General features: G+C 38.8%; 1 protein-coding gene across 1 annotated transcript; it reads right to left on the bottom strand.

Moving 5' to 3' along the window:
• Nucleotides 1-10,178: 10,178 nt before the first annotated feature.
• LOC135714145 (lipase member H-like) lies at nucleotides 10,179-11,276 on the bottom strand. Its single transcript, XM_065237434.1, has 2 exons — nucleotides 11,059-11,276; nucleotides 10,179-10,998 (listed from the first exon to the last, which is right to left on the bottom strand). The coding sequence occupies exons 1-2, from the start codon at nucleotides 11,274-11,276 to the stop codon at nucleotides 10,179-10,181; spliced, it is 1,038 nt and encodes a 345-aa protein (XP_065093506.1).
• Between the last annotated feature and the right edge of the window lie 392 nt (nucleotides 11,277-11,668).

The raw sequence follows: 11,668 nt of genomic DNA, 5'->3' as shown, positions 1-11,668 counted from the left end.
AAATAAAAAATATAATAAAATTAAAACTATCTATGATGTTCTCGTCAATGGCAGGAAAATCATATTCTAGAGCAAATGCGTTTGGCATAAAGATGTTTTGAAAAGTACTAAAAGAGTCATCTGAATTACCATTTCAACTCCACTGCACTTTTTAGTTGAATTAATTTTATAGAAATAATGAAGAAAATGTCAATCATTGTAAAGTCAGTTTGGAATCTTTTCTGTTTTGCTGTGGTATTATAAAATTGAGATGCACATTTATATAACTGTTAAAGATCAGATCCAAAAATTATCATTGTAGAACATGCTTTTCAAATTATTATTTAAAATGATGTTCTGTGTGTTACTCGGGATCAGCTATAGCCTGAATGTACTATAAGCTCAAAGGCAAACCAAACAAATAAAAAAGGCAGATTATTTCTGCTATCCCACTTTACATACCAGATTGGCAACTGACAGCACGGTAAGAAAAAAGTACCCGACGGAGTAGTAAAAAGTTCCTAAAATTAGATAAACAGAAGCGTCAGTTTAGAGGGGGCCGTTTCGCCGAAGGACGTTTCGCCGAAGAACATTTCGTCGAAGGATATATCGCCGAATGGATCATTTCGCCGAATTTTAATCATGAATCAATACACATTAAAATGATTTTAGAACGCATTTTAATAATAGATACATATATGTTGTTTTTTTGAAAATTCCAAAATCAGTACTATTGTTTAAAAGAAGGGAGCATTCCTAAAAATCAAAATATTTATTAATTAGAAAATAACGAAAACAGCACAACTCGAAAGTACTGGTCATGTTAAAAGAAGGAAACAATTCCTCAAATGTAAAACATTGATTATTTAAAAATTTCCGAAATCAGTACAACTCGAAAGAACTCATGTACAAAAGAAGGAAGCATTCCTTTAAATCTAAAATATTGATTATTGAAAAACTTCTGAAATCAGTACAACTCGAAAGAACTGGTCATCGAAGGGGGGGGGGCGGCAGTGAAAAATTTAGAGCAATCTAGAGTTACTCTGAGCAACTATCTTGCTCTCTGAGTGAACCTTTCTCTCATTGCTAGTGGATTTTTCCAAAAGGTCTTATTTATTTCTTATCAACAATTCGGGTTTAAGGTTCGTTTAAGGTTTTTTTGAAATCTTCACCTGAAAGTGATGAACAGCTGCAGAAGACTTATTTTTCACTGTTTCACTGCCTTGAATACTGAATACCAGAATAATGTTTCCTCATCAACGGACTCACACTCAGGTTGCAGCTCCACCCGTATAAACGCGAACCAAAACTTGACCTTACCGAAAATGGTTAAAAATTATTTATAATCCCTGCTAAATTTTAACTGAAATGGTTATGGAACTTTACGTTAACGTTTGTGTGATAAATTTTTAACCTTATATATGTATTATGGTTCTGTGGAAGTGAACCTTACAAATAATGGGTTGTTAAGCACAATTACCATTCAAAATAGTTGTTTTCTCCATACATTTTCGGAGAGAGAACTATATTAGAACCTTTTTACTTATGGTTTGATAACTTTAATGGTAATTGTTATTGTAGCCAGTAAGGTCTATTCATAGTTTTGTATTATCGGTCATCTTTACGTGGAATATATCGCGAATTGGTAATCATTAGTTTACAGCCAACCAATTTGCAATATATTCCACATAAAGTTGATTGATGTTACAAAACCATCTATGAACCTTACCGACTACCATAACCATTACCATGAAAGTTATCAAACCATAAGTAAAAAGGTTCTAATATAGTTCTCTCTCCGAAAATGTATGGAGAAAACAACTATTTTGAATGGTAATTGTGCTTAACAACCCGTTATTTGTAAGGTTCACTTCCAAAAAAACATAATACATAAGGGGCTGTTCATAAACTACGTAGAAAGTTCAGGAGGGGGTTGGCAATTATCCACGGACCATACAAATTTAAAAAAAAATGTGTGGACAATTGTCTACGCAGGGGGGGGGGGGGTCAAGAATCCCAAAAACCTGTCTACGTAGTTAATGATCAGCCCCTAAGGTTAAAACTTTATCACACAAATGTTCATGTAAAGTTACATAAGTATTTCAGTTGAAGTTTAGCAGGGATTATAAACCATTTTTAACCATTTTCCGTAAGGTCAAGTAATGATTCGCATTTATGTGGGCAAGCATGTCGGAAAGCGGACAGTAAGTTTTTATTATAGAACAAACTATAAAATGGATTGTAAATAATCTCTGCCTTTTTCATCATCTTAATTCCTATCTCGCGTAAAATTGTAAAAGGGCAAAATATAAACAAACCAGAAAATGGATTGTAAATAATCTGCCTACTTCTATTCCTTTATAAGAAAATCTAAGTTTTTTTGTTAGCATTTCTACAGTTCAGTACACAACATCCAAATAATATATGGTTGGCTGTTTTAGCGTGCGGTTCAATAAATGATTCGAAAAATTTCTTTGTTCGGCCGTTTTGAAAATCGAGTTATTTATTATGATTTTTACCGGTTATGCGGAACATTCCTACTTGATTGGTAGCTATCAAGCGGTGCTATAGAATGGTATCAAAGACCGATTTGTTTACATTTTGATTATAGGCCCTTTTCAAATATTACGTGATATATACCTTATTCTTTATTGTTTCCGATGCAGATCCGAGCAAATCAGATTTACTCTGAGTAACTCTTAGCTAAAGAGACACTTGCATTAAAGCCGTCCTCCCCCTTGCTGGTCATGTTTAAAAGAAGGAAGCATTATTTATATAACAAAAAACTATTATTTGAAAATTTCTGAAACCAGTACAACTCAATAGAATTGCTTCAAAGAAGGAAGTATTACATTTGAATAGCTTGCCAGGTTGAAAAAATCGAACTTTCTTAATATTTTTTCGAGACTGATTTCTAAATTTCCTGAGCTTTGAGAAAAGTTCAAAACCGTAAAAAATGCTCTTCGGCGAAATGACTTCCGGCGAAACGTCCTTCGGTGAAATGTCCCGCACCCAATTTAGAGATTTTTTCATGGACCGTGTACCGCATACAATTGTCAGTTTTTAATAAAATTACGTATCATGGAGGTGGCTAGTAACTATAGCAACATGTGAAAAGGGCCTATGTACCAAATGTAAACGATGACTTAAAACGTTGATTTTCTCGTTTGCATTTAATCGTAAATTGTTCACACCCACACAAACTAACTATATCATCTAATAGAGCAAACTTTCTCTCAGATGTTGGTGTCGGTTTGCCAGACTAGAGATGAGTGACGTTTAACGCACGCACACTAGCGGATGCATCGCCGTGTAAAGTTGTTTATTATTTTCCTCTGACCAGTATAAAAAAGTATAAGGGTCTGTGCCTAGGGGCACGAACGGAAACTTGACGTAGAACCGCTAGTGGACGGAACAAATATGTTGAACATTTAGTTCTATTAATTGATCGATAATCTATTATCTTAACCCTTTCCGTTTTTGAATTGTTGGCCCTGAAAAGGGGAGGGGGCTGCCGTGTAGCTGATGAAAAAATAGTGATTATTGATTCCTGTAATTTAAAAGTTTGTTTGTCACCTTAAATTCTGAAAGTTGATATTACTAAATACTTACCTATATCAGTAAGTATAGGCCGATGGTAAGAGAAATAGGTGATGAATACTTTACATCTAAGATCTGGATTATGTACCAAACCAAGACATGCTCCGGCCAGCATTGAATTGGATTGTTGTAAAAGAACAGCTAGCGCTACTTGGCTCTTTCACACCAGTGCAAGTCAATGCCGACCGGATAACGGCGGCCCAGTAGACTGATGCAAAATTTGAAATTTTCGCTCCACAGTTCTCAAACGGCTTCAAATCAGGTCCTGATTAGCCTCCCAAAATTTAAACTCATTTGGTAAGAAACTGACTTGGCACAAATCATTCGAAGTTTATATGGAAATTACTATGGGAAAACCTAACTTTTTGTTCATTGTCTTCTACCCATTTTTCATATTGCTTTTTCGAAAAGTTCTATAACTATTCTTACAGTAATTTTTCTAAGCTACAATTTTGGGAAATGTCATTTTTCAGCTAAATGAGATTGATAACCTTATGGCATGATCAAGCAGCTGTTCTGTTAGCAACACTGTATTCTGCAGTGTGACATAGTAGCCATGATATTTGTGCTCTATTCTTCTCACCAGAAACACCAATGTTGCCTGTTGAACAGTTGAATGAGCATAATCATAAGACATCAGTGACTTGAATCATTAATAACTTTTTTTCCGTGCATTTGATTGAAAAGTGGTTTAGAACAAAGTTGTAGCTGAGAAAATTTGCTACAATCACTGCCATCATTTTTAAAAGCATATTGATGTGGTGAATTATTCGATAAATATAAACAAAAACAAAAGTTTTCCCATGGTAATTCCCATTTAAACTTTAAATGGTTTGTGTCAAGTTAAATTGTAGCGGCTCTGGTCGATGTGGGTGCATCCATCGTCATCTTCCTATTGGTGCGATACGTACTGTTCCACTCATATGTCGTATCCGACGCTTACGCGTCCGTTGCTCAAAAGTGAATGACGAAGAAAACTTTTTTCACTTAAATTGGTCTTTATTTCTTTTGTTTGCAATGGGATTACATGTTTGTTGTTACAAGTGACACAGAGGTATATTTTCATCTTTAGTTGTTTTGATTAATATAAAATTATTAATTAAATTTCCTAGACCTACTAGACCTGTTTAGGGACTTACCACTTTAGTTGAATTGATTTGGTTTGAATTTGACAACATACTACTAAAAAACTACTATTTACAGCCTACAACTAATCTACTACTACTATTTTCACTTAACCTACTATATACAAATTGCTTATTAAAGGATGTTCTGAAATGTTGCATTTCTGATCAAATCTAGTCTTGATGTCGGTAATTTTGAAATCTATTCTTGGAATATCCGCTTCCTGGTGAAGCTCTGCTATCCTTGTGTCGAAGGGGCGATCGAGGATCATCATCAGCCCTTTTTTTTGCCACCTGGACTTTGTTCCTGTGAGTCTGTGCACTTGATTCCCACACCGGAGCAGCGTAGAAAATTGCAGGTGCTATGATTTGTTTGTAGACGGCCAGTTTGTTCACCATAGAAAGACGAGATCTGCGACAAATGAGCGGATACAGACACCTAACTAAGCTTGAACAGTTAACTAACGTCTTTTCTATGTGCAAGCGGAATAGGAGCTTTTCATCAAACAACATCCCGAGATAAATTACTTCTGTAGACCACTCGACCCTTGAGCCGTACATGACTACTGTTACCGAGATCGGGTATATCGGAAGTGTATAAGCTGTAAAGCAAAGGGCTCAACAAACTACCTTTTGGGACGCCTGCTGGGATGGAGAACGTGTCGGAAAGACAACCATTTAACGATACCTTGAATGACCTTTGCTGAAGGTAGTTACGGGTGATTTTTATCAAATGTAAAGGAAAGTTGAAGTTGCAAAGCTTGAGTATAAGTCCGTCGTGCCATACATTGTCAAACGCCTTTTCGACATCTTACAAGGCCATGGCTGTGGACTTGGATACAGCCTTGTTACTTCGGATGTTGTTCATAACCCGTACTAGCTGGTGCGTTGTGGAATGCCCCTTAAAACCAAACTGTTCCAGTAGGAGAATATTGCTTTCCTCGACAGTCTTGAGCAAACGGTTGAGAATGAGTTCCTCGAACAATTTGCTCAGCGCTGAAAGGAGGCTGATCGGTCTGTAGCTAGACGGCAATGTTGGATCTTTACCCGGTTTGTGAATTGGTATAATTTTCGCCATCTTCCAGATGCTTGGAAAATAGTGCAGTTCGAAGCATCTGTTGAAGATAGCGGTCAAAAGCTTGTACACTTTCGTGCTAAGTCTCTTTAGAATTAGGTTGAAAATGCCGACAAAACCGGGGGCCTTCATATTCTTAGAATATTTCAGCGCTGAGCAAATCTGTTCTACCGTGATTTTATCCTCCGGAGGACGACACAAGGGGAGACATCTAAATTGTGGGCGCATTGCGTCACCTGATTTTTTAGCGGGCTTTGGATATTGGAGCCAAGCAAATGCGATGCAGCAATATGATCACCAATCGCATTTGCTTTCTCCTTCGGTGTTAAGAGCCGTGCGCCATCATTTTCAAGTCTTAAAGGTGGAACAGGTTTGGGATCAACACGTCCAAAACATTCGTTTCGGAGTGAGTCCATTCTGGAAGCAATCTGCCTGTTCAGATCGGCCGTTTCACGTTTTTTTTTTGTCGAGATCTCCAGTCCTCTGAAACTGGCGTCTACGAATATTTCTCAGGCGAATCATCATTTGGGTGTGGGAATCAATGGCAGTAAACTTACCCCTCACAGGAACTTGACGGATACATGTCTTGTCAGCAATGGATATGGCCTGATGAAGTACTGCCAGCGCCCGGTCGATGTCATCTACGGTGTCAAGCGGCGGATTTTCGTCGATGTTTCTGTCCACCACACGTCCGAACTGGGCCCGGTTTACGTGGTGGTAGTCCTATCGTTGGCAACTTGGAGCAGCAGCCACTTTGATGCAGACTTCAGCCACCACCGGTTGTTGGTCTGAGCTAAGGTCGTTGTGTGCCACCGGTTTGGATATACCGATGTTCGTCAGGAAGAAGTCCAGCGTGGCAGGGTTCCGGCCGGAGAGATGAAGGTTGGTTCATTTGGAAACTCCACTGTGTACCGCCCATGCTGCGAGTGATCAAACAGCAAACGACCGTTTGGGTTCCGCTGGTAGTTCCACTAGACGAAGAAAACGATTTGGCAAGCGTTTTTAATACCGCTGCTTTTCTCCTCCCTTCCTTTGATTGGTGAAATGGATACGCAAATAAGGTAGTGGAATTGAGTGGAAATTACTAATCCTTCCCTCTTTCAACATACTTTATAGTAGTTGAGAGGATTTAATAGAAATTTGGGAATTTTACAGAAGTTTTGTAAACTTCTTAGAAGTTTGATGATATTTCATAGAAGTTCAGAGAACTTCATAAAAATATGAAGAGCATTACAAACAAATCCAAGGACTTCATAAAGCACTCGTTTTTTTAAAAAGTTTCAGGGAGTATCTTTGAAGTTCATGTAAGTTCATAGAAGTGAGAGGTATTTTATAAAAGATCCGGGAACATCACAGAAGTTCTGGGAATGTCATAATATATTATAGAACTTCATGTTCACAGAATTCCATAAAAGTGCTTGCGTCATGACTTCAGGTTGATCAGGTATCATTCTAAAGATCTTCAAATCACGTTTATTAGATTTTCTCTCATGATGCCAGGTGGCTCATAAAATATTCCAAAGACCTTCAACTAATCAGAGATCTCCAAAAATTTCTCATGATATTTTTTTCAAGTCATCAGGTTGATTTAGTATTTTATTGAAGATCTTTGACTGTCCAACAAAAAGTCTAGTCTATGACTAGACACTGAAGAAGTTTTCAAGTAGTAAACGAAACGTGTCTATTATAGTTTAAAGTGATATTGAAAGTAAATAATAAAAGTCAATAAGGGAAAGTGAATTAGTGAAAGTGATACAATAGTAGTAGAATTAAAAAGAAAAACAACGTTAAAGGTATAAATATTTGAAACCTTTTAAGTTGTAGTTTTCAATTTTTGTTTTTTTAACGTGTCCATAGTTTTCAATCTTTTATAAATTTGAATTTTTCATTGGTTTTTTTTTAAACATTATAAATATAATTATTGAACAATGATATTTTGAATTATTTAAGTTTTCAACACTTTTATGGAATTTCTATCCAAAATCACAAAAAAAACCGTGTATATTTTTAATACAAAGACTTTATTTTCCTCATCAACTTCGTGACGTTTTCATCCAACGATGGTTTAATGAAAAATATGCCACTTTGAAAAATTATTGCAAGATCCAAAATGGCCGAATTTTATGCACAAATGTCAATGATTGCTCATAACAAAAATAATTCAAAGATCAAGAAAAAAAAACAATTTTTTTTTTGCTATTTGGGGAACTGCTCATATGAAAAAAAAAATCCCAAAACTTCAAACGTTCCATTCTTCCTCTCCAAAAGCTGTTACATAAAACGGCACTGTTCAAAGGTCACTCCGGACTGACTCAGTAAGTCGCTTTTCTTTTATTTAATTCCGAAAAGTTCACACGCCTTTGAACTCGACCACTTGCAACAATCGTTTTATGACTCATCTTTCTTAGATGGTCTCGTAAATCACGGCCCACAAACAGGTCCACAAACTGCCTAGCAAAGCACCAAATTGACCTATTCCTGTTTGGCTCCTCAAACTGTCCGCACAACTGGCTCTAAATCATCTATTTGATCACATTAATGCCTTTTTGGAAGTCCCTTGCCTTTCATTCCCAGGGTGCTGCTAAAACGCACCTGCTTAAATTGTTCTCTTCCTTTTCAGTTCCATACCGGTCCTATTCCTTTTGTTCTGCTCTAAAATCGATCCTCCACGCCTCATTATCGGCGCCATCTATCGAGCCTACCGAGAATATTTATGGATTCACAACATCCGCCGCTGATCGGACCGGTAAGGATCGCACTCTGTGACAAGCGGAAAGAGGGGCCCGACCAGTTCAAGTTCAAGTTCATCCGGTTGCTATGGTGACGCGAAGCGATGACGCGTTCAATGGCCCCCAATGGTCGCCAAGTGAGTTCGTCGCTTCCTAAGCGAGCGTTCAAGTCTTTCTCTCAAGGGAGGTGTGCTGCCACTGTAATTGTCTTTAATTATGTGACTTTTTTGCTCTCGTTTCAAACCCCGGCGCAGCATGAATTATGCATATTAGATGAAAGTGTTTTTGCTCGCTGCCTTGATGACGACGACGACGACGACGACGCGATGATATAATTAGTGACACTTTACTTTATGACTCAACTAACGCGATGATTTGCCTGAGTCGGTCGGTCGATGCGTATAATCCGATTGATTTACCAGAATTAGTCTTTCGCCAAGTATGGAAAAGCGACTGGTTCTCCAATCAATCATCGCAGCTGAGTAATAGTTCATCAACGCTGCAGTTTTCCACTTTACAGCCATGCGAGCTCATGCCGCGCCCGGGACGAGTGGAAGAAAATTAAAATTCATTGATCCTCGTTTTAATTACTCGTGCAGCATGTTTTTCCCTTTTATCTTGCAGAAAATGGTAACAACAGCGGCAAAACGTGACGCTATTGCACTTTCAGTTTCGCGAGCCCCCAGCAACCGTGGCATAACCTCATAGGTTTCAGCAAAAGCGTCACTCTCTCACATAATATAGTCTTTCTTTCGTGCTGCCACCACACAGCATCAATTAAATCATAACAAATCTAAAAGCAAGCGCAAAAAAAAACCGAGAGTGAGAAGATAAACTACCTCCGCCAACCACTATGATGCCATCGTGTTTCCAATGCCAGTTTGGGAAAAAGGCAGCTTCGGTAAATGAGCTCAACAACATGATCCATTTTTCTTCTTGCCACCAGCTATTTATGGCGCGGGGAAGAAATTATGATGCCAATTGAATAATAGAGAAAATTCCGACAGGCATTCCCTTTAAATGGAAATTACCGCTCGTCTGCTCGTGCTTGCACCCATGCCCCGGCCTAGCCTGGCCCAGGTTGTTGGTTTCAATTAAGCAAGAGTCTATGTTTACGATGATGATGACGACGAAGACGACGACGACGGTGGGGTCACGTCGGTTGTGCATCGGAAGGGGGCAAGTTCAAGCGCCAAGAGCACGTGTTGGTTGCTAGTAGTGTTCGCTCTTTTTCCATACATCGTCGTCGTTAGTTGTTGTACTGCAAATGCAAGCGCTATATGAAGTATGAAGTTATGTGAGATGACAACGACCGGAGCTCAGACAGAGAGACGGGTGTTTGGTTGGTAGATAAGAAAGGCAGTGAACGAAAAAAAAAATGATAAAAGGGTGCAGTTTTCTCAGCAGCAGCAGCCAGGAGGTGATGGTAATGTGATGAATAAATTTACCATGCAGTCGAGTTATGCAAAATGATTTAATCAAAGTCGGTGGGAGATAAGCGTACGTTGAACTTGGCCGTGTTATGGTAATAGTGGTGACTTGTTGTTTGCTACCGGAGATGGTAATTGCATCATGTGGGACGTTGACCTGATCGGAAATTAACTCAATTGGAATATTTCAGCAAATATAGTAAATTTATTTTCACACTTAAAGATCTATCAGTTAGGTTGATTAGTACACATACGGTGAATCATCTGAAGTCCTCAGGTAGAAATCACCATCAAGCTTTTGGCTGTAAACACCCATAACATCTGCAGGATTCAGGTTGCACGTCTTCAAGCGGTATGACATCCAGTTGAAGCACCGTCTTCCCTTGAAAACAAGGGCCGGATCGAGAGACAATCGGAACAGTGAAGTGGCATGCAAATGGCTGCAAATTATCTGATCGGCCATTTCGGCATCGCTCGTCAACGGAATGACACAGTTCGGTTGCGGTGCATCTCCACCGTTGGGATAGAAATTCTCGTGGCCATCGCCTTTTCCAACACCCAGCGAGTATCGAGAGGTGATAATCATCTGAACGTATTTGGCGTCACTTTGATCCAGCCGGTATCGCAGTCCAAGGTCGACCGGGAAGGTGAACAGAGGTCCAGCAGGATCTAGTCCATAAATTTCGCCCAGCTGTCCGTCGAGGTTGTAACCTACCTGACCGCAAATCTGCGCACCCAAGCTGTGACCCACCAGAGTAACCTTTTCCAGAGGAATTCCTTCTAGGTTCAGAAAGTTGATGAATCTGGTCATGTAACCCGATACGAGCAGGGTATGCTTCCTGGCTGACTGGTAGTATTGGTACCTTGCCAGATGACCCCATCCTACGATGCAAACGTTGATATCGATGTTGTCGAGAGCATCCTGGGCCGTTTCTTGGATCCAGTTCATAGTATGGTCATCTAACCATCCGTGCGTTACGAGCATGATCGGTTTGGTGAAATTGATCTTCAGCTGAATGTCTGGATCATCTAGATATGTTTGATCCAACTCTGGCGATTCTCTGTGGAGAAAAAAGAAAGTTAATAATTGCATATGCATCGAAAACTCAAATTAAACAAACCTATTGCCACACCAGAAAGTGACATCCTCCTCGATTGGAGTAGTGATCTCTCCAGTTAGCAGCAATTCTATGTCATTTCTTGATAAAGCAAATGCTATATCGATCGCTGAAGCTAAATTGTAGTCCGATTTGTGGTTGAAAATATCCAACAGTCCACAGTTGACTCCACTTTGTGTGGAAAACACTGTAAGGAACGATAATATGACTGCGAGACTCATCCTGAACGAAGCAATTATGAACGATGTATGATATCGGTTCATAGGTTGGTAGGCGCTTAAGTATTCGGTCTAGGTATAAAAAATACGGAGGATATGGCTCACAGGAAGGGTTCATCCCATTCATACCAACGGGTCTACCCCTTTAACATAGGTAGAATAAAATTAGGAAGTGATGTAAATACAAAAAAAAAATTGCCTGCTGCAAGTCGTATTCTGTTTTCAAAAAGATTTTTTACCGTTTTTTTTTTCAGACTTTGAAAATGTTCAGATTAATCTCGATCAAATAATACAATTCAGTCATTTTGGCACGACCGAGCAACTCAGCAATATATTATACCAAGATTTCAGAAAAAATTGACGTAGGGGTGGTGAGGGTAAAATGGTATTTTATA

This window comes from Ochlerotatus camptorhynchus, unplaced genomic scaffold, assembly GCF_037179485.1.
Source record: "Ochlerotatus camptorhynchus isolate MF236.1 unplaced genomic scaffold, CSIRO-AGI_Acam_v1.1 ptg000622l, whole genome shotgun sequence".
Lineage (NCBI taxonomy): Eukaryota > Metazoa > Arthropoda > Insecta > Diptera > Culicidae > Ochlerotatus > Ochlerotatus camptorhynchus.
This window is presented reverse-complemented; position numbering and strand designations above follow the sequence as displayed.